The 24,028-nt window shown below is 47.0% G+C and overlaps 2 protein-coding genes across 7 annotated transcripts in view; both read right to left on the minus strand.

Annotated features, from left to right (window-relative positions):
* SWAP70 (switching B cell complex subunit SWAP70) overlaps positions 1-9,360 on the minus strand; it is a 33,883-nt gene extending 24,523 nt beyond the window's left edge. The window contains exons 1-3 of one of the 4 annotated variants that reach the window (XM_046941608.1): positions 8,421-9,264; positions 4,194-4,288; positions 3,129-3,269 (exon numbers count right to left, since the gene is read on the minus strand). In XM_046941608.1, coding sequence (XP_046797564.1) covers positions 3,129-3,161 — 33 coding nt within the window. In that variant the 5' untranslated portion in view covers positions 3,162-3,269; positions 4,194-4,288; positions 8,421-9,264. Of the gene's footprint in view, positions 1-514; positions 3,270-4,193; positions 4,289-8,420 lie in introns of those variants that run through there. The other 3 variants (NM_001031180.2, XM_015286385.3, XM_040700829.2) reach the window with 3 other exon arrangements.
* Positions 9,361-12,308: 2,948 nt separating this feature from the next.
* Positions 12,309-22,288, minus strand: WEE1 (WEE1 G2 checkpoint kinase). 3 transcript variants are annotated; one of them, XR_005860036.2, is made up of 13 exons: positions 21,569-22,288; positions 20,362-20,570; positions 19,829-19,895; positions 19,575-19,747; positions 18,580-18,701; positions 17,785-17,931; positions 17,289-17,384; positions 17,125-17,210; positions 16,726-16,896; positions 16,490-16,635; positions 15,038-15,167; positions 13,472-13,580; positions 12,309-12,560 (listed from the first exon to the last, which is right to left on the minus strand). XR_005860036.2 is itself a non-coding variant. In XM_040700830.2 (12 exons), the coding sequence occupies exons 1-12, from the start codon at positions 22,124-22,126 to the stop codon at positions 13,524-13,526; spliced, it is 1,962 nt and encodes a 653-aa protein (XP_040556764.1). In that variant the 5' UTR covers positions 22,127-22,288; the 3' UTR covers positions 13,156-13,523. The 3 variants fall into 3 exon arrangements, 2 of the variants coding, with proteins under 2 accessions (XP_040556764.1, NP_001026352.2); XM_040700830.2 differs by lacking the exon at positions 12,309-12,560 and having other exon boundaries at positions 13,156-13,580; NM_001031181.3 differs by lacking the exons at positions 12,309-12,560; positions 13,472-13,580 and having other exon boundaries at positions 13,792-15,167.
* Positions 22,289-24,028: the final 1,740 nt, after the last annotated feature.

Genomic DNA, 24,028 nt, shown 5'->3' on the forward strand with positions numbered 1-24,028 from the left:
AGGCTCTGGCCAGGGTAAGAGCTGGTGACTCCTGCTTGTGACACCTGAAAGAGGCACCAAACCCAAGGCACCCCCAGCACCCACTGCCGCCAGGATTTGGCAGCAGGTCTGAGGACTGCTCTGCCTCAGGATGGGGCTGTACTGCAGCAGTACTCCCATGTTAGCCATCCTTCCTTCAGACCTGCGCTCAGTTGTGGAAGGGACTTCATCAAGTGTTCGAGTGGCATCCAGAGCACAGGCACTGCATAGAAATTACTCTAGAAAGATGATCAGATGAGCACCCAGGCTCCAGCTCTCCAAAATAACCCTAATTCACCTTCCTGGGTTGTTTTGTTTTGTTGTTGTTTTTTTCTCTAAATCATCACAGGCTGGCTTTTAAAGAAAGGATATAATTATTCTGGGGATGCTGGGAGTTGTGGGTAGAAGTAAGTAAACTAAATACTTCTCTTCAATGAGAGACACTATTTTTCCTGAACAATTTCACATGGTAATGCTAGCTATTTCTGGTACGTACACTCTTGAAGTACATTTGTGCATGGCTGTGGAGGAAGCAAGGAAAAAAGCCACAACCCAAACCAGATCAACTGTAGAGTTAGGTCCCTGCTACAGAACTCTGCACTGTGCTACTTTGGCTTCCTTCGCTGCCAGCGTTCCAGTCCAGGTTACTGCATAACAATTACTCTGAAGTAATAATTACTCTGAATGACTGCATCTCTGAATGGGATGTAAGAGAGATCATTCCTAAGCACTGCTTCCAAAACTGAAAATACTCAAACAGTTTCTACAGTTATATTTCAACTCATTCACAAAAGTACCTCTAGCTTAATTAACAAAATGCAAACATAGAAACACTCCAAGCAGGAGGAACTGATGGCTAAAAGAAAAACAAGTCATAAAAAGCAACGCCTATGTGTGTTTAAGGACACAAACAAAACAAATGTCTTGAGATCAGGAAGTTTTCTTGTCTGATCTCGCTCAAAACAATTAATCTGCCAGAAAATACGACCAGAAATTGAGAGAGCTTTCTCTGGAGCTGGGGGTATAAAGTACCGGTCCCTCTTTAGCAGCTTTGCTTAGTATGAATTCATGACATCTGTACTGTGATCACCTCATCAAGAACAGGCTATGCCTTAGAAGAATGAAAAAAAGGAGTTTCTTGTTTGCTCTTTTTGGTTTGTTTTAAACAAAGGAGACGTGCCATGAATCGGTGACTTCATCCCACTGTGTGCTGTCTTTTGGCACTGACGTGGTCATCTCTGAAAGATGAGATGTCACAATCAGTCACAAAGGTGGCCTTTTGTCCAAAGACTTTCCCTGATTTTCAATATTAGATGTCTAAACTCTGAAGAGACATTTACTCAGCAAGAGTAATGTGAATTTAGAGACTATTTAATCCTGTTCCTTAACATTTTCTGTTAGCTGTTAAGAGAAACCAATGGTATGGGTATATCCTGCAATTATCAGAAGCCAGAGCAGCATATAAACGAAAGCAACACAGGAAACACACAGCTGTGCTCTTTCTTTCCACAAGAAAGCAAGAGAGCTTGTCCTTTGCTTTTGCCAGGGGATAAGAAGGTTCCCCAGAGTAGCTACATGCTGTAACTTCACACCAACAGGTTTAGGTAGCCAGGTCTTTCATTTACAAATTGAAGTGTTAATTAATAAATGCATTGCTGCTCAATTCCATAACTCTTCTCCCTATACACCCTTTAATAATAAAGCACGGTTACATTTGAAAAAGCCTTCTGCCACTCTTCTTTCTTTGACTCAGTGGCTTGCTACTGCCTACAAATGCTACTAACAACAAACCCGGACTTCAGACTCTACAGCTATAATTCTTCACTCAGAAAAAAATCAGGGCTCTTATTTCAACCTGTGTACAAGCTGCTCGGTCTCTGTTGAACCTCACAGGAGCTCAGACAGCCAACACTAAGTGGAAATGAAATGATAACCTTCCTAGGGACGAAGGGAGATTCTCCCACAGCAAGTAGCCAAGACAGCACGTGGGTACTGTTAGAGAGTATCTGTGGCCAGCAACTCCCACACAGGGAGCAGGGCTCTGTCACTGGGTAGGAGACAGACAGACTTGAGACGCAGAGCTCAGCCAGATATACGAAGCTTTTCTTGTTTCCAAGTTGTTGGACTGCATCTCAGCCACGTATCACATTTTCCACCAGTATTAAACGTAGATTAAAGCAGCAGCAGAAGTCATCAAAACGTGGCTAAGGAGCTTGCATAATCTGCAACTGTCACATGGGTGACTTTCCAGCAGGAGGTCACTTTAGGACTTGACGTTTTAAAAGAAAGCAACTATCTGTGTATCTGTGCAGCCACAAATCAAAGTTTGAAGGTTTTGGGGTCAGCCTCCAAGAGAAATCAGTGGTATTGAAGTAAATATGCGTATACTGCCTAGACCAGTCTCCCAACCAGAAATTTCAACCTAAACCTGACACACACAGCCCTCAGAGACCAGCTCTGGCCCAGCGCCTGCCTCTGCTTGGAATAAGATGGAGAGCAGCATGGGGGAAACCCTGCTGGCTTTCCAGAGCGTCCCCCAAAACACCAAACATGCAACCACAAAACTCTCAAGAGCACTCCAACACCACCAAGGGAAAGAACTCGCAAGGCAAAACTTAGCAGCACTCCCTGACATTCCCCACCACAAATACTGGATGGGATCTATTTATTAAGATTTTTCATTAATGGACAGTAAAGATATTTTTCCTGTCCTGTTATGCAGATGAGTCTATGGCAATGTTCTTTTGTAACCACAGTATGGAGTGGGACAACCTATAGCTCTGAACACTTCCAAATAATTTTACACTGTGCTGTATTATTAATATGAACACATTTCTGCACAGGGACAGCATAGAGAACAACCAGATATAATAGGAAATGGAAAGCAAGGAGAGAAAAATGAAGTCAAGCAGAGCATACCCTTCCATTTTAAGGCACAGACACTCCAGAGCACTGCCCCAAAACAACCCTGCAGAGACACTCACAGCCCAATGCCTTCACACCAGCACATTTCCTGCAAGCAAAGGCCTGCTATAAGGATGGCACGCTAAGAAAAGACACTAAAAAAAAATGATAAAGGGAAAAACAGAACCCAAGAATCCAAAACTTACCTTTTCCAAGATGAATTTGTTTAAATAAGGCATGTAACCCTGATTGGAAACTGGTCCTTCGTCATCATCCCTGAAGTGTTCTTCCAAGGCCACTGGGTCATGGGGAACATTTAACACTGTGCACAGGTTGTGAGAAAGGACCTGGGGACAGAACAAACATCAGTGACACCGCTGTCAGGCTGCATTTCCACCAGAGCAGAGCTGTAATCCATGAGACTGTGAGCAGAAAATGGCACCTTCATGTCAGTGTCGGTTCTGCCTCGGAGATTTTTCTCAAGAAATGGAAAACACCAACATTTAACTAAAAGAAACCGACCGCAAGGATTTGACTGCTTCACACAGTTACAGTGGTGATTACAAACAGATCCATTGCTGTAGAAGCTGCCCTTTATATGCATGCTCTTACGCATTTGAAAGCCAGGAGAGGCATGGAGAAACAAACACCACAGTAGCATGTACACTGTGAAATTAGACAGCTAGGCAAAATGACCACCAACAGCTACCCTTGGAAATTATAAATAATTATTACCCAATGCAAACAAGTATCGAGGACAAGAATCCACTATGCCACCTTTAGATCACAAAGAAATGGCCATTCCAATTTAAGTATTAACTATGGGTTTCTGTCACCTGTTTGCTTTTGAGTTACTTTTCAACATTCACCCCAAGTTTTAGATGGTAAAAGAAAAGAAAGGGCACGGAAAGGGGAAGAGTTTAGATGTGCTTCTACAATTTTTATTTTCAAAAGGTATTTGCATGTATTATGTCAAGAGCTTAACACCCACCAGCTCTCACGTCTGTTCTTGAGAAATGGCCTTCAAGAAGAGGCGACACGCTCCATTAGTTTTAAGGAAGTACAGAATTACTGAAAACTGACTGGTAGCCTATGCATCTTAACTGCTCCAACACAGGCTGAGCTTTGCACGCCCGAATGGTGCCCAGGGCAGGAAAGCAGGGCCGGAGTACCAGCTGCTCCTGTGCCACCAGCACTTTTCTCACACTGACACACGGACATCCCTTCTGCTTTCACTCCTCCTGCTGAGCCAGGTCACCCCCTGCCCTCACCCCGGGGACGATGCCGGGTTAAGCTTCTGGGATTGTGTACCACCAGCAGGAGCTGGGTTAAGGATGCAGCTCCGTGTGCCCAAGAATGGTCTGTGCTGAAAGACATAAAGGAGAACCAAAGGTAGAAACACGGGTAAAGCAAAATGAGGCAGAGGCTACAAAGTAAGACATGGAAGCTTGAAGGCTCCGAAGTGTAGGAAATCAAACACCTGCCACACACCTGCAATGTCTTTTATTTTGTCCCCGGATAAATTAATAATCATTTTCTTTTCATATATACGCTAAGGAGACACATGGAGTCCAAGCACTAATTGGCAGAAAGTCCTACAAAGTCAGCCCAAAAGAAAAGTTCAGTTCAGCAGAGAATCCCTCTCCACACACTGTGAAAGCTTCCATTTTCTTCAGAAAAGCACACATGTCCATAAGAAACACATTTTCATACTTGCATACTAGCACCAAGCCACTAGATGTAACAGCTGCAAAGTTACAGAACAGGAAAACAATAGCATCAGCCTTACCACAACAAAAGCTGTTATTTCCCAAAGTAGCACAACAGTATTTCCAAGTTACCACATCTCAGGCTACCCTCCATCAGCAGTCTATTCTCTCCAATCTATCCTTACTTTAACAAACTGTACCGAGTGAGTCCTTGTGATTCACGTGTGGGGGAAAAAGAAACATGCCATCATGCATGCTTCCCCTTCTATTTAAGGCTTGGGAGGGATTCCTGACTTTCTGTAGCGGGAAGGGGAGCTCACATTTGCACCTAGGCTACAGTTGCTAATACAGTGCCTACAGTGGCTATAAAGGCAGCTAACAAAAACGTTCTACAAATATAACTGATTTGAGCATGCTACCAACATAACTTAAATGTTTAATAAAGCATTTTCTCGTCACATCCCCTCCACATTACTCCTCCCCCTGGCCTTCTTGCTGTGCTCAGGCTGTCAGAAAGTTAGGTGCCTTCCGCATCCAACAACCAATTACCAGGAAAGAATTCCACTTTCAATCATTTCTAAGGGCTGCCTTATCTGCCATCTCCTCTGTGCCCAGTGCTCTTTTCATAGCTCAGGAAATTCCTCCACGCCTGCCAAAGCCTGCCATTCTCCAACATGGCCCAGCGCCAGCTGAATTCTTCCCTCACAGGGCAAGCCTGAAAAATTCTGCTCTGAGGTCTCGTTCCGTCTTGTTTTGTTCTTTCAGATCACATTATCTGGACCATCATAGACTCAGCTTTAATGATCCACTCTCTTTTGTAGAAGCTAAGAAAAAAACAAATGGAACAAAGCAAACAAAAAAGCCCCAAACAACTAATAGCTGAGGAGTGGATTAATTAGGGTAGGAAAATCACCCTGCCATGCAGAAGATCTATCAACCATAAGGTGGTTTTGCACCAGCGAGGGCTATTCCCCAGTGCCGTGTGGTTGCTGGGCAGCCTTCTCCTCTCCCAGCACCTGCTGTGCTCTGGATGCCCACCTAATAACCTACAGCTCTTCTGCAGAGGGTCCACAAAGACACCGCTCTCCTCTTTCCTTTTTCAATGGGAAGTTTTATAAGAGAGGTACCCAGGGCTACCAAGGAAATACAGGAGGTGTTTTGCTATACAGATAACCCAACACCAAAGGTCTCTGTAGCTAATGCTACAGGCTTTGGATGTAGCTTTACCCGGAGGGCTGAACCCCAGCCCAGCTCTATGCACTGCAGCTGCTGCCCACTGAGCCCTTCCGAAACCTCATGCAAGTGGAATTGTCACCACCTGAGTGGCTCCATTTTAATCTTGCCCATAGAAGCGATCTGCATTTCTAAGAGGGACGAGAGCTCCGCTACCTCTTGCCCAGTAACACAAATTTGGCCCAGATGACAGTAGGACCATTAAGAGGACAGATTATTTCTACAGTGGCTATTATCAGGTTCCTTCGTATTCTTCCTTTCCTTTCTTTTCCATCTTTTGGGGGGTCTCCTCCCTCCCCCATCTCTCTTTAATGCCTGAAAACGTTGGCAGCACAGACCCCGACAGCTCCATTCACTGGCCCCGTGTGAATTCCTTCCAGGACATTCTTGGCTCATCTCTCCCCGACATCCATGTCAGCAGCCAGTCCGCCAAAGCAGGCCCTCACAGCGCTTTCCCTTTTTCCTAATCAGCGTGAAACCAGCACCAAGCAGACCCTTAGCACAGCCATGAGGTGTTCTGGCCAGGCCACGTCACAGCACCTCTGCAGCACAGCCTCCTCACCCAGCAGACCTGGGCTCACCGACGCCAGCTTGGCCACACCGTGGCACTTACACCAAGCCCGGTTCCCAGCACTGCACAGTTCACCCTGGAGCCGGGCTGCCACGAGCGCCGAGCCCCATGCGCAGCCCCGCAGCACGACTGCGGCCCTGAGTCACCGTGACTAATTTCCTACTGCCCCTCAGTGCTGGACAAAGCCAATTGTCCCACGGGGTCTGGCCCGCTCCTCGCAGACTCTCAGCCTTTCCAGCGCCTCGTTGCATTGTTTGAAGCCTTCCTCTCTGTCTGACTGGCCCTCTCACCCCGATTACACCATCCTTCCTCTTCCACCAGCCTCTGACTTCTCATTTAGAAGAAGGGCAAAGCTAAGGTAAGAGGCACAATAACCCCATAACATCCCAGTATGACTAAAGGCCAGTTTAAGTTTTCTAGGCTTCAGCAGCAGCTTTGGTTGCCCGCACCTTGCCAACGTGCCTGAGGCCACATCCTGCACCAGCAAGGCAGGACTTGGCAAAGTCCGTCCCAATGGCAGTACATGGAGCAAAACAGCCAAATAACCCCACTGCCAAAGCAGAGAACTCTTACAGCAACACAAGGAAGAGCTTCCAAAGACAGAGCAAAAACAAACTGGTACAAAATACTAGGTCCAATATTACACATGTACCACAAGGAGCGTTGCCGGCTACTAAGTGTAACTCCACTCAAAGCCACACTCAAGTTCCAGGTGGAAAGCAGGCTGAATGTTGACACATTTGAGAAACCTTTAAAATAAGTTGATTTTAAAATGGCAAAATGAAGGGAGGGACTGGATTTAAAAGTAGGAAAGCAAGTATTTGCATGTAGCTCATACTCCAGCCTCAACAGCAGCTATAATTTCATTCACCGCAGTGCTACTTTAGCCTTGCTATAGCAGTGTTTGAAAGCTCTGTAACAAAATGATGATTGTGTCCATATTTAAACATGTAATTTAAGAAAAAAAAGTAAAAACATCTCTACTGGTGTAGAAAAATGGCAACATCTGTAACTACAACAGCAGCACTTTTGGAGATTACTTGGGACCTTCTGTATATCCATGCCAGTACCTTACACTGGATCACACACTGGAACACAACTCGGAGACCCATGGTTGGCAAGCTTTCCTACCGAGAAGGGAAGCTCTGTGTGTTACAATACAGCGTGCTGCTCTCCAAAAACAAATGGATTTTTACCAAACTTCTCCATAATGAAGGATTCATTAAGTTATTAAACATCTTTTGTATTGCTACTGATCCCTGCTAACCTGCTTACTCCAAGTCTCTTCTCTCTGCTTTATAGGGGCGGTACTCCTTATTTGTTGTAAACATGGGCAAGAAACACATCACTGCAAAATAATTCCTTGGTACAACACAGCCCCAAGTCAACGAGGCAGAGCTTCTGCCCTACTGCCCCAAGAGTTAGAGCCATGCAAACACATTTTCTCCATAGTAGGATCATTGGTTCAGCAGCTATGTTCAACCTCTGCCAGAAAAAGGTTGCAGAAGAACATTCTCTGCCTTTTGCCAGGTTTCCTGAAAACAAACTCCTGCTGGCCATGGAGAAGAAGCAGCAGCCTCATTTTAGCTCCCCAAATGCCATTTCCCCACAAGCCTTTGCACCAGAGGCAACTGTGCAGAACCACCAAGGCCCATTGCTTTTCCATGCCTTTTCACTAGCATGAAACAACAAAACAGCCTGAGAAGATGTTTGAAAGGTAACGAGGAGATAAGTTTAGTTTCCTCTCCCATTTCTGTTTCATCTTTTTTTCTACATGAGCATTTGTAGGCACAGGATACTAACAAGACCAATAACTGCGCTTTGGTTTGGAAGCACAACCGTTCTTCTAGCACCCAGCATGTCAGCTAATCATCCTAGCACAGAAACACTGACAGCTCAGGTGGAGCGTGCTGTGTGAGCCCACCAGCACCAGCCCCTTCTTCAGCCATGCCCTCACCCAGTGCCCACGCACAGCTGCTCCCCACCTGTTGACATCTCATGGGGACTGCAGCACAGCAACCACAGCCCTGCACGCGAGACAGCACGGTGAGAGCAATGCTGCTCTAGAATGCAAGAAGGGAAAGCCCTTCACGTGAGCCAGGCCAGCCTCGCAGCCCTGCCGCCCCTACGAAGGATGGAGAAGAGGAAGGGGCTGCCCGCAGCCAGCCGCATGCTGCAGGTGCTGCATCACACTGCTCATGGCAGGGCCGATCCCCAGAGCATCCAAACCCAGCAGGCGAGGCGAACCCAGAGTCACAACAAGGAGCCACAGTTCCAGATGTCAACAGGTGTTGTGCTCTTATTCAAAATATTTGTTTATCCAGATCGTTGCTATTATTGCCCGGCCAAGGCAGCCCCATACAGCAGGGCCAAGATGGGATCGGGCTCGGCAAGCTGCCTGGGAGCTCTCTTTAGAGCACAAACATTACTTCAGAGCTTGAGAGACGAAGAAAGGCGCAGTTGGAGCCTCTTGACTAATTCTCCTGTGTGTACCCAAATAAGAGAGCGCTGTGGAGCCCCGCTCTCCCGTTGGCAGGCCGCATCCCGCTTGTGCGCAGCCAAGCCGTAGGGCCGGACGGCGGGGCAGCCCCACAGCGGGCCGCGGCCGGGCGCCGCAGGGGCTCCGCGCGGAGGGCAGCGCCGCAGAGCCACGGGCCCGGCGTGCCGCACGGACGGCGGCCTCGAGGGAGGAAAAGCAGTTAACGGCCCCCAGCGGGCTTCGGAACGGGCTGCCGCGTGCGCCCGCTCGGTCCCGGCCGCCCCGCCCCGCCCCAGCCCCGCGCCCCGCCTTGCCTTGAGCTGCGACTTGGAGACCTTCCCGCTGCGGTCGAGGTCGAGCGCGGTGAAGGCGTGCCAGATGGCCTTCAGCAGCTCCTCCTTGAGGCCCACCATGGCCGGCCCGGCTGCCGACACCCCGCTCCTGCCGCCGCTCCGGCTCGAGTTCTCCCTTCCCGTTGCCCGCCGCCGGCGGACCCGCCCCGCACCGCCCCGGGGGCGGGAGCCCGGCCCGGCCCGGCCGCCACAGGCGCCTCCCCGCGCAGCGCTGAGGGGAGCCGGGCGCGCGCCACAGCTCGGCGCGAGCCGCCCGCTTCCCGCCGCGTCGGCTGAGGGGCGAGGGAGGGTTAGCGCCTGCCCGCCGCTTCGCCCCGTAGCCGAGCAGCCACGAGCGCAAAACAGCGTGTCAAAGGGCGTCTAGGTTCGTGAAACGTCACAGGGAAAGCAATTAAGGTAGCTGGAAGTTGATAATTATTAGCTTTGAGCGTCGACCTCGTGCTTTATACGCGGACTTCTCAGAGCAGGGACCGAGCTTTTGTTTTGCAGAGTTGAGAGGCGGTCAGCAGCTCGTTTTTATAAGTACAATTAAACAGCAAACAAAACGCCCTACAGAAAGCAACCGTGAAGGAGGAAATCCACAAGCTTCTCAGTTACTCTGGATTTCCATGGCACGGTCGAATCCTTTGCCAGGACTTGTTTCCCCACTAAGAACACGAGAAGCCCAGCTCAGCTCATAGGCAGCAGCCCACACTCCCGTGCTTCATTAACACCAGTTCCTGTAAGCCTCACCTGATCCATCGTCTGGTGAGCTGAGCAAAAAGAAGCCCACAAGTTAGGCGTAAAGCTAATACACTGTTTTGTGTACGTACTGTTTTACATATATGTGGTTGAACCAATTGAGCAAAACCACTGAAGTTGAAGTTCATGCACAGACAAGCTTGCATCTGCTCAACAAAACCTTTGCCTTTTATGCGGAAACAAAGCATGGGGCTAACTGCATCCACAGCTCAAATGTGACTGTGGGTTATTTTAAGCACCAGTCCCATTAAAGTGGACTGGTCTAGGTCTCCCTCCATCAAACAATCTGCATTTAAAACCTTTGAAGATAACATTGGCACAGCCTGCAGAACACTAATTAACAGCGATCACACTTAACCACAAAGCCCGTGATAGCACCGAATAAACTAATTCGCTTGCATTATTCATGGGACAAAAGTAAGTTGTGATGCAACTTGCCATGCTTCTGCTTTTCTTGGAAGTTGAGATCTCAGCAATTCTGTTTTACAAGCTGGGCTTATTCTAACCTTGTTTGCTCACCCTGGTTAAAGCATGACTGAAGCGTGCTGGGGAGGTGAGGAAGGGAAAACTGGCTCAGTCTCAGAGTGACTCACTTTCAGGAAAAAGCTTTACTTAGACCCTACTGAGGCCCAGCCCTAAGAGGTCAATCACTTCTCTCTTCCTCCTCCCTCCAGAAGCTTAATTACTCGTTACCTAAACATTTAAGTATTTGTCTGGGTGGTTCTAATGAGAACAAAGATTACGCACTTAAACTGTCACTAATTTCGTCTTCTGCCACTGAGTCACTTAAAACGTCATCAGGGAAAGAATTCAGACACATCGGTAACTTTCAGGTTTTGCTCATTAACTCAGAGAAAGTCATCCTGAACAGTGTCTGGAAGAGCCGTTTTCATTCTCAGCAAAGCCACACCGAAGCAAACAGAAACCGAAGACCTTTAACAATACTTCGTAGCCTTTTCTGCAGATAACTATTTCTAGCACTTGTCATTTCACAGCAAGATTTCAATAGAAAATGAATCTAAAGCAAATGCCAGTCTTAAATGATCAACATGTTGCAGTTATTGAATGGAATAACCCTACTCTAAAAGGTCTCAAGCACTGAAGGCAGGGTGAGAAGAAGCAGTAAGCATATTTGGCATGATACTGTAATCGGTCCTCAAATCTCTTGGTGAATTTATTTCTTCAGTTATTTTAAAATCCATTTCATCTCTGGCCTTACAACACGTGCCCCAAACGTTCTCACTGAAACTATGTAGAAATTAAGGATGAAAATTATTTTAGGTGAAGTAGGCAGCAGCAATGGATACCAAGTGCAATGTTAGCTCAGTCTCACCTACAAAAAAGTTAATCTGATGTTTGCTTCTAAGGTTCTTAGAACAATCTTTAGAGATATTCCAGCAGAACACACTTACTTTGATCCAGTTTTCAGCTATTTATACACATGCTTTTCCAGTCACACTTCATAAAGAGGTAAAATAAGTTATCTTTTTGGTTTGTTCCTAGTAACAAGCATCTTAGTCTACGTTTGTAGTTGATAAGAATGTAATGGAAAACTCAGAATCTCAAGTAATTTTTGAGCTTGTACAAGTTAGGTCCTCGAACACGCTAAATAATAATAAACTGCTTCCTGTTTAATTAGGCACAGTAATATTCTGTCCTCGAGGACCCTCCCTTTCCCTTTCCCCAGTCCTGTATGTTGAAGGTGATAGAATCTCCACCTGTTCATTCCAACTGTTTAAACAGAAGTGAAACTTTAATTTCCTACGTGCCGTCCTGCCTACTCGCTGCTTCTTCCTGCTGTCTCCCTGCAGTCTCTTCAGACAATAACCTGTGTCAGCTCAGCAGCCTCCAACTGGGGGAGCTACAAGCTCTCAGATGGTTCCTACAGTTACTGAAAAAAGGGAAGGTTCATGCAGAGAAGAGTTACACATTTGACTGTTTCTGGTCATTGCTTTAGAACAAGCCCTTAAAAACAGCACAGCAGTTGGAAAGCAGCACAAATGTTGGGAATTATTAAACTGATATATATCAAAATTACACGTACGGTGAAATCATGGTGGTATCTTTTCCAGGTCTACAGAAATGCAAAGGGTGAGGATGAAAAAGTTACCACTTACTTAAACTACTGTTGATAAGAACACTTAATCACTACTGCCAAACAAAATGATGATTTCTAATAGTGAGGGAAACGCCACACTAGCACACAAACACCTGCTAGCCAAAACATTCCCTGACTATTTTGTCTAGCAGTTGTTGCTGAAAACTACTAAACACATTAAAGACAAGGTCACAAAATCAGCTTTTGGTAGGGTGCACATGGGTTTATTTTGTTTTAAATTCAGTTCAACCACTCAGAGCCACCACTCTGATGGATTGTAGGCAGTGGATTCAGATTCAGGCAGGAGACAAGCACATTTCTAGAGGAGGCAGGAATATAAAATACCAGCTTTACAGTTATTTTAAGGTTCTCTTTCTATGTAGTTCTTCAAAAAGTCAGGTACTCTGATCTAAGTAGTCAAAGTACTGCGATACCTCAGCTTTGCAAAATGAACCTATCAAAAAAAGATCACAAGAAAAACAGAAGTTAAAACATAGGTATTTTGAATAACATTTGCCTCCCAGTTCTGATACTTGCTGCTTCAACTGAGATAAAACTTCCTTCTTAAAGTGCTGAAGCTCACCTTGTTCCACCATGCTTGGCAGAACTTTTCCAAGTGATGTCTGACTACATGCACCTCACAAGAGGCCAGTAGTTTCTCACTGGATGCTAGGAGCACTCAAGCAAAGAAAGCACTGACACGTTATGAGCTCTTTGGCTCTTCCCACAGCAGTCAGGATCCTCAGCCTTACCACTGGCCTGACTCAGGAAGAGCTGTTCCCATTAAAATTTGAGATAAAACATCACCATTCCTACTGCTTCTACAGACTACTGAAAAAACTCAGAAGCCCCTTTTAAAACGTTCTCCTTCACACACGGGGGAAAGTTAAAAACCCCCTAAAGCCACTTCAGTTGTATGTTTTAGGCTGCGCATCACTCACACTGCAGATACAAAACCTGCCACCAGCACGTCTATGCAGGCACAGCAAAAAGCCAATCTGTATTGATGTTAGGAGCTTGAAGCAACAATCTGAAGTAACAGCAGGTAATTATCATAGGTAGATTTAATTTATTTACATTACACGAGCAAAAAGACTCAAATTTTGCTGGTCCACTCAACTCACATACAACATCTCTTCAAAGCCACCCTCAATTTATTTTTTAATACAGCAGCCTAAAGACTTGCTAAATAGGCTAGTTGATCAAGCCTTTATTACTTTTAATGTAGCTCTCCTCTTTACATACACTACATATATGTGAATATTTTACATCCGTGCTACAGAAAATCTGCTGTTATCACATTCCTGCCAGTTTCCTTTCCAGTTCTCTTCCCATTCTCAGCAACGTATGAGTTTCCCTCCTTACCTCAGAAGCTGCAGGTCTTCCTTCACAGTCTGCCCAAGTCTTCAAGTCCAGTTCATCGAGTTCCAACTCCAGTGGCTTCAGCTTCCCACCTCGCAGCACCTTCCTGAAGCTGTAGAGACAGACTGCTGTTGATATACACTAGCACGGGCAGACTGTGTTGCTTTTGCCCCAACATAACTATCAGTGACTCCCACTCTCCTGCGAGGGAATCACAAAGCACTAGAGAGGAATAGGAAGCAAATCTAATCCAGACTTGCCATGTTCCTGACTCAACATTTAATTTCCACAACTATGAAGTTTAAATAAGCATAGGACACTACTAAACACAACTTTTAACTTTAATATTCAAATTCAACACTAGTAAAAACAGAGCACAAATGGGAGAAACACTGTTTACACTAAAATTAATGAAGAGACAAGCCAGTTATCAGAACAGTTCTATTTTTTAGTAACATCTGTTAACCTAAAGCCAACATCAGTACAAGTTTCAATGGCCACATTCTGTTTGTTTGGGGATTTCAAACTGAATAGTGAAAACTTTTCTGTTGGCATCCCAGACTGCATTTTTTGTATGATATACTATATGCACAGTTAAACTTATGTACATGAACAATGAAGAACAACCTGAACACTTAGGCTAAACAATTATTTACAGGTATTTCAACATTAAAAAAAATATACAAGAGCCTCAAGAGTGAAAAAACTGAAGAGAATACCAACATTTAGAGAAACTTATTAGAAAGGATTACAGAACATCAATAGCCAAGACATTAACAATTGCACTACACTAATACAGAGTCCAAGTATTAAATTGGTGCATTACTTCACAATGCACTAGCTTCAAGAGAAAAACGCTGCCTTCACTAAAACGCAGCTTAGATTTGATTCACGTAATTGTTTTAACGAGAAGCCTATTAACACAAGAATGATTGTTTTAATGCTACAGTTTACAGCGAGGACAAAACACTAAAATAGCAGCAGTTCCACATGGCACTTAATTCCACAGGTTTCTAAGCTGTGGTTTATGCAATGCCTACAAAGTGCTCCCAGTTGAATATACAAATAAAATTCACAATAGAAGTCTACCTGACATCAGGTACACTGAGCATAGGTGGCCTTGAAGCCCGGCTGTCAAAATTTACTCCCCTCTGCTCCAAAACCAGTAACACAGCAAGTCCCCTTCCCTCCTTCTTAAAGATCATTAGGGATAGTACTTCTATTACAATGCTGTAACATTAAAAAGCAGCACACCACTATAGTGGTCAACCCTGGGACGATGTAACATCTAACAGTGTAACTGAAACGTTTATGGATTAACATCCAGGATCCTCTACAGATAGTAACCGAGTCCATTATCTCAAAAGGCCAATACAGCTCATCAGCCATACCGTAGAAATTAAAAACCCAGAAGCAATTCCTGTAAAACTAGTGACACTGTTCAGACAGGACGAGAAACCAGGAATTGAATGTTCCCTTCAAATCCTCAGGCTTCAGTCCAGCAGAGATGCTATAGCCATTCTCAGTAGTTCTTTTGGACCTCAGAGTTCAGTATATAGTAAGACTAACTGAGCGGTTCATTTTCTTGCCAATGAGTCGAGATGGTCTACTTTGCGTCGTAGATCTAGTTGTCATTCTGTCAGTGAACAGAGCTCTCTCCTCAGCTGCAGCCTTTGCCATCTGTGCCTTCTTCAGCTCTCTGCAAGACATTGGAAGCCACACTTTAGCAAAGTACCAGTGAGAGCCTACATGCACGTCACAGTAAGCACTTCAGGTTAATTACAGCAGTTCAGAACTAAAGATCTGCCATCAGTTTGAGATAAAAACCTTCAACAGCTCCTCACTGACTTTTGCTTGTATTCATAAAAGCCAAAGTATCTGCTGTCAATGGAAGTGTGTACAAATGGGAACTGTATGGGAACTGTTGAGTCACAGCCTGAACCACTGACTGAGCACCTGAGGCAAGGACTGAGTCAGCTCTGCTGAGCACAGGTGAAGGCAATTCAGCTGTGTGACCGGAAGGGGTGGAGCGTGGCTGCACCTCTCCTAGACCCCATTTAAGGGCTGACTGCCACTGGGGAAGGATCTCTTTCTGGAGATCCCTCTCTTTGGGGTCTTCTACTGTGAGCCTAGGACACAGGTGAGCATTCCGTTTATTTTTGATGGTCTCTTTCCACCGTGATAACCTTTTTAACTATAAAGCCTGTAAAATACCATCCTAACCACACCACTCTGCTAACTGTACATTTGTTAATGGTACAACAGCTCACTAGTTTTTCTAACCTTAAGTAACACTCGTTTCAACTCAGTTTGTCATCAGTAATAACTGAATGGGGAAAAATGATTAAGTTGCATGTTTTTATTCAATTGGCCAGTTCTATTCCTGTAAGCCAGGGTGTTATTAACACCAGTGTCCTCTTCACATTAACACCATGCCAGTTCACTGAAATAATATGATCCATTTTTAAAATCTATTTCCTTAAAAGACTGGAGCTCAGTCATACATGCACGTGTCTACCTGTCCATCACACCAATACTGGGAAATTAAGATTCACAACACATATCTATTCTTCCCTAGAAGTCTCATCTTGAATTCCTCCTTCCACTGAAGTACACAGTACAAGTGTTGAGTTTCCTTACAATGATTCTTCCCACTGAGAACTCACGTAAACAAGTAGTATCTTAAATGGGTCAAAGGCAAGCACACTAACAACACAAAAAACCCTACACAGGACACCATACAACTGAAAATTCCCATGCAAAGGTATACCTTTCAAGTCATTCTTACCTTTACAGTTACTTTTTTTAGGGACAAAAATACAAGCAGTTGCTTGTTGCAAGGCCAGTAGTCATCACTAAATAAATAATTATGTCTTTGTATTAGCAAGCAAGTTACCCCAGCAAGCCTGTCCTTACAAACCTGCACAACCTGTCAAATTATTCTTTCTGCAGTCAATCAGCAATCCCATGAAAAACAGTAAGAAACTAAGTTATATTTGAGGACCCCAAGGAATCGCTTACTTCTGCAAGAGTGAATTCTTGAATTTTTCAGCATTCAGCTCTATCCGCAGCTGCTCTGCGCTCTTCTTTGCAGCAGACAGCAGCACTGAATGCTTGACAAGCGCCACAGCTGAAGGTCTTTTCTCTGCATCAGGACTGATCATAACCTTGGATAAAAGAAAATAAGTCATCCTAGTTAAGGCCAGTAATACAGTAAACTACCCAAATCAGTGAGCGGCTGGAACAAGAGTGCTTACTTTTAGTAAATCCAGCAGTTCTTGAGAAAGCACTTGTGGTATTCTTGGCAGTTTTCCTTGTCGAATTTCATGCCATTGGTCACCATTAGTTGGAAGAGGTTCAGCCCCAGCAGCACAGACAACAGTTAGAGCAAGAGCAAAAATATCTGCTTTTGGCAAATGAGTGTAGTTCTTGAAAAAATAAAGAAGAATAAATTTATTAGACACTACCCAGTAGTAAGAAGAAATCTGACAGACAGACTAATCAGCACCGAACACACCCACACTATTATATTTCCACCAGTGTTCAGGGAGAAATCATTTCCGAGTTTCTCCCACAGCGAGGAGGCGACAGACAACAAATCATGAATGCAGAGAGCACACAGATCTAACACGAGTATCTTCCACAAGGATAGCTACCTCCTGCAGGACTTCGTTTGCAAGGAAACGGCTGTCACCTTCTTCCACTTGTGGACTTGATACCCGAGTTACGTGACCAAGGTCACCTGCAAGAACATGAAGTTATTTCTCAGAAATGCACATGATGCATTTGTGCTCTTAAGCACAAATTAGTTGCTTCTTACCTATTTTAAATATGACTCTATCAGATGACCACTCATCATCATCACCTTCTTCTGAAGTTGTATTTGGCACCGACGTCCTGGATATGAAAATGTTACCTGAAAAAGGAGTACAATTGTTAAAAAGCACGTTTGTGTCCAATTTTTGCTTTATGTGGCTTCACCCATTTATCTTAGCCATACAGAAGTTGCAGTTGCATACCCAACTCCTCAAGCAAGAAATTACAGCACACAAACACACACACTCTCACTCTGTGCCTCTGCTGGGAGAACAGCCAAATATTATGTAAGAAAGAGTCAATTACACAAAAAAGATCCAAGATAAACTCATTAACAGTTCAAGTTTGCTAGCCAACTTCCTAACTGACATCTCTGTACCACTACTCAGAACTTCAATGAGCAATTTACAGTTAATAACGTGTGGCTAACTGCTCATTTGTCTACAGCAGATTAAGTGAACTGAGGTAGCTGTCAGTAGATTAAAGCAGTTTACACTTACTAGGTTTGATATCCATGTGTACCAGTGACATCGAATGTATGTACTTTAGGCCTCGAGCCACCTGAAGCAGTAGGTCCTTCAGCTCTGGCTCAGTAAAATAACGCATGTTCCTGTAATTCTCACTTATGGCATCGGCTAAACTGCCGCCTAGAAGAGACGTGGAAGAAAACAAATGTTCTTTACATCAGACAATTGAGAAAGTAACGACAACTGGCTTCCAAAATTTAAGTACAACTGACTAACAGAATTAGTAGCAAATCTATCATCAAGAATTTGCTGCCGATGCACAGGAAATGCAAAATCAAATGCATCATCTCTTTCTTTTATAGTTATGTAATGTATTACTTTGTATATTTTTTTCCTCCTGCATAGTCTGCCAGTCGCCACGCAAAGCAGCATAAGAGAACACAAAGATCTCTCTTCATCTTCTAAATCTCTGGCAGGGTATCAACCATAGCAATTCCTCCAATCTTCAGGGGAAAACCTTTTCTCACTATTCCAGCTTGAGATATTATACAAAAGAATGCCTAACTTTGCTGCTCACAAACACTTAAGTGTAGTCCCAATATTCTTGAATGCTCAATGCTATCTGCAATTTTGTGATTACAGATACGTGAAGCAATAAACCATTTTGCAACAGAAAGGAACATATAAAACACATTTGAGACAATAACAGCACCAGCTATGTGCTATGGAAGGCAACCAATTCTTGCTTAATGCTAGCAATTTGTAGATACCTATCTTCAAAAATCAGGTTAATAAACAAGTTCAGGTCAATTGATGAACAGCACTTACCATTGCAGTATTCATTCTGTATAAGCATATGATCATCTTCTGCCCACGCAGAGTAGTATCTTACTACGTGAGAATGTTGCCCCAGAACTGCATGTGCATAAACCTCTCTTAAAGCATTTTGCCTGTTATAGTCATAAAAAACAGCGCATAAGAACGTTATGAGGTGAAATTAGTTCAATTTCAGCTTGACATAGAAACTCAGTATAACATCACACCTCTCTACCAGCTCAGGTCTTTCAATAAAAATCTCAACGTTCATCACTGTGGCACCTTACATTGGGCTTGTATTTATGTTCCACCAGCTAAAGCCATTTATTTGGGCATTAAAAGGCTAAGCATACTGAATGTTAAAGATCAGGCTTTGTTGCAGATGATTCTTGAGAGCTGCCACTAGCATTACTTGCTTTCCAGCCACTCTCAGCAGCAAGTTTTCAGAATCACATCACTGAAGTTTTAGGAAAAAAAAAAAGATAAGAAGCATAGGCCAGGATTATCAGTAAGTTTTTGGGCCGTGAGCACGACTGAACAATCTTAGACTCTTAACCTCTCTTGCGCAGGCCTGGTATGCAATTTTGAGCAGCACACGCTAATATGGCTATTTAACAGTGGGGAAAAAAGTCAGGAACATCAGGCTCATCCAAAAAGTGCCTGACAACCTATATGTCACTCAGACCCAACACAGATGAGCACCCAGTTGTGGGAACATTGCTTTCCTTTTCTAATTCAAAGATCAGCGCAGCACAGTTTATCCATACAGTACCCTCCTGCCACCAATGCAAGTGAGCATCATTTTTTATTTCCAGACAAGAGCAATCTGTTTCTATTTACAATACTGGGATAAATCTGTTACGGTCAAGTAAGCTCTCTTCCCCAGTTTCTTAAGTTTGTACAGCATTTAGAAGAAAAACAAATAAAATAATCACACACACACACACACACACACACACACACAAAAAAGCACCAAAAGGTAGCTTGTAAGAGTAGGAAATACTCACTCATCCACTGAGCCAGCTAAGGGCTTCTTGGATCTTTTTATAGCATAAATACAGCCATCGAGCCTCTTCACACATTTAAACACAGAACCAAATTCACCAGACCCAATCTTCTCCAGCTCATGAAATTCGGTCGCATATCGGGACTTCATATTACTTTCTGTTATTGTGATCCTCTGTAGAGATTAGAAAGGGAAATACTAAGATGTGCAGACACAACGTGCCAAAATTCACATCAAGCTCTAAACGTTCATTACCTTAGCAGGTCTGATAGTTTCATCTTCGGGCTCTCCATCGCTTGCTTCCATGTCCTCTCCACAAGAGCTGGAATTCACACTTGTTAGCTTTGCAGAGTTAAAATGGCTTAATTTACAACTCAAGTCTAGCACCTACTGATTGCTTTGAGACCCAGCTCTCCCATTCCCCTCAGGTTTAGTCTAACTGAACATGGGGCATTTATAAGCAGAAAGTCAAAACAAAATCATAGAAAGCTCAAGCACTGTGGTTATTTCTTCCCTCATGCTTCACACCAGTATTCCATTTGTTTGCCCCTCCTCAAGAAACAGCCGTGTGTGCAGCTCTGACTGTAGGACACAGTCTGATCTTTCTCCACCACATATTAGCCAGAAGATCCAGTACTAAATGGCTCTTCCACACTACCGTGCATCTCAAAGATGCACGAGCTCAAGAGCTCTATTTCGCATCGCTAACACATCTGCAAAGAAAACTGTTTCTCACCGAAGCAGTTTGAAACAAACAAACTTCACAAAGAAAGAAACGCATTACTCACTCATTCCAGTGTGTTCTCTTCCTCCTCCGACACTGCCTTTCAGAGTTGTGAAGGAACATGGAATCGGGAGTGAAGGGATTAATATTCACATGAGGTGTCTGCCTAATATCTGAGTCTTGTTTCTCTGACCTCCCAACGTTCATAAACAGAGAGCCTCCTCGAAGTTTGACTGAGCTGGAGCCCAGTCCTTGGGCTTTGGAAAGCAAACTCTGTATTTAAAAAAATAGGAAAGACATTGATGGACTTCACGTTGCTTTAGACACAAAGTCACGTCAGGATTTTCATCTAAACGATAGGGAGGTTAGACTTAAACACCGGGCCACGAATTTCGATGGCAAGCTTACAGCAGTAACTGAACATCACCAAATCAAAGGTTTCCTCATCACACAGAGCACAAAAGCCCGCAGCCGAGCCTCCCGCAGCCTCACGGGGATGCTGAGCGCTGCCCTCCCGCACCGCCAGCAGGAGCACCACCTCAGCCAAGCAGCCTCCGACCGAGCCTGAAGGACCCGAGGGAAGGTTTGCACGCAGAGCGTCCCAGCCGTGCTCTCCAAAACCGAGCTAGACGGAGACGCTCGAGGTTCTATGCAGTCCCAGCACGGTTCTGCGTTCCCACTGTATAACGTCACCGATTCTTCCAGATTCCGAAGGTAACCTCCCTGAGATAACCGGCAGGGAATGCGGGCAACTGATCTCAGACCTCCGCCCGAACTCAGCGTTCAGCCGTTTGGTTTAAGTGCCATAGTAAAGACGCTCGCACGTCTAAAAGGTTCGTTCCTACTTGGCGTAAGCCCATCCCTCTCTTTGCCTTATCTAACCAGGGCACCACGCCGCCGGGAAAACCCCATTTACGGTAAAAGTTGGGGAGAAAAACGAAAATCCGACCGCGAAAGCACAAAGGCCGACAGAACGCTGCCACACGATCGGCGCGGAACGTTATTCCTCGTTCCTTCCACCTTCCGTACGAGCACGGCAACGGCGGCGCGGTTCTGCCCCGCCTCACGTGTCCGCAACGCTCGGCGCGGCGGCGGCACACGGCGCCGTGCCCGGAGAACGAGAGCCGCCCCGGGCCGGGCGGAGCGCCCCCCGCGCCTTACATAACCGTCACGGCCGCGCCCGGCCCCGCATTCCAACCGCCGGACACGAGGGGCGGCGCCCCCCCCCCCGCCCGGTAACGGCCGCCCCGCCCGCTCCCTCGCTCGCTCACCTTCGGGGTGTGCGGCGTGTCGAAGAGGCGCAGCTTGCGGAACGTCTTGTGCGGCGGCGTGCCGGGGTAGTCGGGCAGCGGCGAGCCGGGCTCGTCGCCACGCAGGCGGCAGCCGCCCGCCGCCGGATGCGGAGGGGAGCGCCCGGCGGAGCGGCGGCCCTTGTGGGGCGGCGGCGGCGAGGGCGAGCCGGCCGTGAAGTAGGCGCCGGGCGACTTGACGGGCGAGGAGCCGAAGCCCTCCTCCTCCCACGAGTCCCCCTCGTCCGGCAGCGGCGCGGCCGCGGGCTCCATCATCTCCTCCTCCTCCTCCAGCAGGGGCGGGCCGCCCCGCGCCGGGGTGCGGGCCACCGAGAGCGGCGAGTCCGCCTCCTGGAAGGCCGAGTCCTCCCCGGTGCTGTTGCCGCTGCTGCCGCCCTCCTCCTCCTCCTCGTCTTCGTCCTCCTCCTCGCAGTCGCTGTGGCCGCTGAGGAACAGCAGCTTCTGCCGGATCGGGGCGGCCGCCCGCCGGGCCGAGACCCGCCGCGGCGCCGCCGTCGGCTGCAGGCTGAGGAAGCTCATGGCGGCTCAGCCGCTCGGCGAGCCCCGCTCACGGCCGCGCCGAGCTGCGCTCTGCGCCTTTCGTCCCGCTCCGCTCCGCCCTGGGCGCGGTATCGGCTGCTCCGCGCGGCGCTGCCCCCGGGCACGGCGCACCTCGCGCTGTTCGGACTCCGCGGCTTTCCCGCGACCGTTAGTCACGTGGCGCGCACGCCAGCCAATCGCTCCCGCCCCCTCCGTTTGAAAACACGGAGGGCGGGGACGCAGCTCCACGCGCTCGCGTCACGGAACGCTTTGGCGCGAACGGGGAGAGCGGAGGGGGCGGGGCCGGGCCGGGCGCGAGCCTCCACCGGGCGGTTGGGTGGGGGCGGGGCCGCTACCCGACACGGGCCCCGAGGCGGCCGCACGGACACGTCCGAGCTCTGCGGCCCGGCGCCATCTTAGCCGCGGGGCGCAGCCCACCCCGGCTGCGGCGCTTCGGGGCCCGGCCGGAACCGCCCGTTGTACGGGCGGGGAGCTCTCGTCTTCCGTGCCACGCTGCCTCGGGCTCCGGAAGGACCCGCCTCACGGCGAGCTCTTTGCTCTTTAGCGTAAGAGCAGGGTCTCTTTAGCGCTCCAGGGTCTCAGTTTCACGCCGCACTTAAGCAAGCTGAGGGCACTCTTTAGCTAAAAGAGAAGACCAGTGCTCCGGTGCACTTCAGCTAACGCACTCCGTGCCGTTTATTTGCTCTCAGGAAGAGGAAGCTCGCACATGGCGCCCCATGCGGCTACTGGCAACTCCCACGAGAGCCTTTAAAGGGCCCGCAGGTCACAGCAGCAGCTGCCGGGATCGGACCAGCAACCGCACCGCTAATGCCTCTCTGCGCTTCGTGCCGTGCCTTGTGCCGCCTTGATTACTGCAGCACACCGAAACCACCGACCTCCCGTACCCGATCACCTTAACACAAATCCCTTGAGTGACAAAAGCCCCGACAAATTGCGGCCGCCGGAGCCCGAGCAGCTCCGAGAGCCGGGAGCGCGGCCCTGCCGGGCTGCTGTCAGCCTCCGCCGCCTCAGAGCCCCGGCGCAGCCCTGCGGGACGCTCCCGCCCCGCAGAACGGCTCGCCTCAGCACGGGGCCTGCTCCGCTCAGAGGGCACAGCTCCACCAGAGCACGGCCCAGAGCCTGCGATCTCAGTGATAACGCCGTGAAGCACACGGTTAATAAAGAACTAAGTACTCAACCATGTTTTCCTTGGTAATTGCTGGTGCCTCATCTCCAGGAGCAGAGCCCTTGGGGACAAACCTGAGGCGGCTGGTGCTGCACAAACATAAAGAGTGCCTTAAATTAATTTGGTTGAGCACGATGGCCGTTGACATGACTCAGTACCTCCCCACAGTCCCAGCTTATGCACAACGAGGTGGTGTTGCTCAGAGCTCTACCATCATCTCAAGGAACAAAGGCCGTCAGTTTTTCTTCTGATAAAGCACAGAGGAATATTTCCACTGCAGTGTCATAACCCACACACTCCTCATAACCCACACACTCCTCATCACCTGAAAACTGACAGTAATTCTTTGTTTTCAGGCAACCAGTGACAACCTACAGGAACACAATTTCTGAGATGACAGAAACCTCCTGAAAACTGTAATTTCTGAAAGCTGAAGGCAAACAGTGCAACCCATGAGAAAAGAACTGGGCATCACTTACATAGAGGTGGCTACGCCAAGCCAAGTGCTGTACAAACACTTGCCTTGAAATAATTCGGAACTGCAATAATGTCCCATTCTAAACGTGAATGCACTGTATAGCAGATACCAACTCAAGTATTTGAGTTTCAAGATAGATGGAATACAAAAAGGCCTTTAAAAAAATACAGCTTTCATCTTGATCAATGGCCCACAGGAGGAGATGAAAAGCCGTTTCTTTATAAAGGACCCCAAACTG

The sequence above is a fragment of the Gallus gallus genome, chromosome 5 (assembly GCF_016699485.2).
Source record: "Gallus gallus isolate bGalGal1 chromosome 5, bGalGal1.mat.broiler.GRCg7b, whole genome shotgun sequence".
In the NCBI taxonomy this organism is placed as follows: Eukaryota; Metazoa; Chordata; class Aves; order Galliformes; family Phasianidae; genus Gallus; species Gallus gallus.

What these genes read in the sequence shown, in the direction of transcription:
- WEE1 (XM_040700830.2), bottom strand. Translation starts at nt 22,126, where the DNA reads ATGAGCTTCCTCAGCCTGCAGCCGACGGCGGCGCCGCGGCGGGTCTCG. An exon ending in AAGAGAACACACTGGAATGA is followed by an intron (nt 19,896 to 20,361) that starts GTGAGTAATGCG and finishes TGTGAATTCCAG; the next exon opens with CTCTTGTGGAGAGGACATGG. An exon ending in CAAACGAAGTCCTGCAGGAG is followed by an intron (nt 16,897 to 17,124) that starts GTAGCTATCCTT and finishes TATTTTTTCAAG; the next exon opens with AACTACACTCATTTGCCAAA.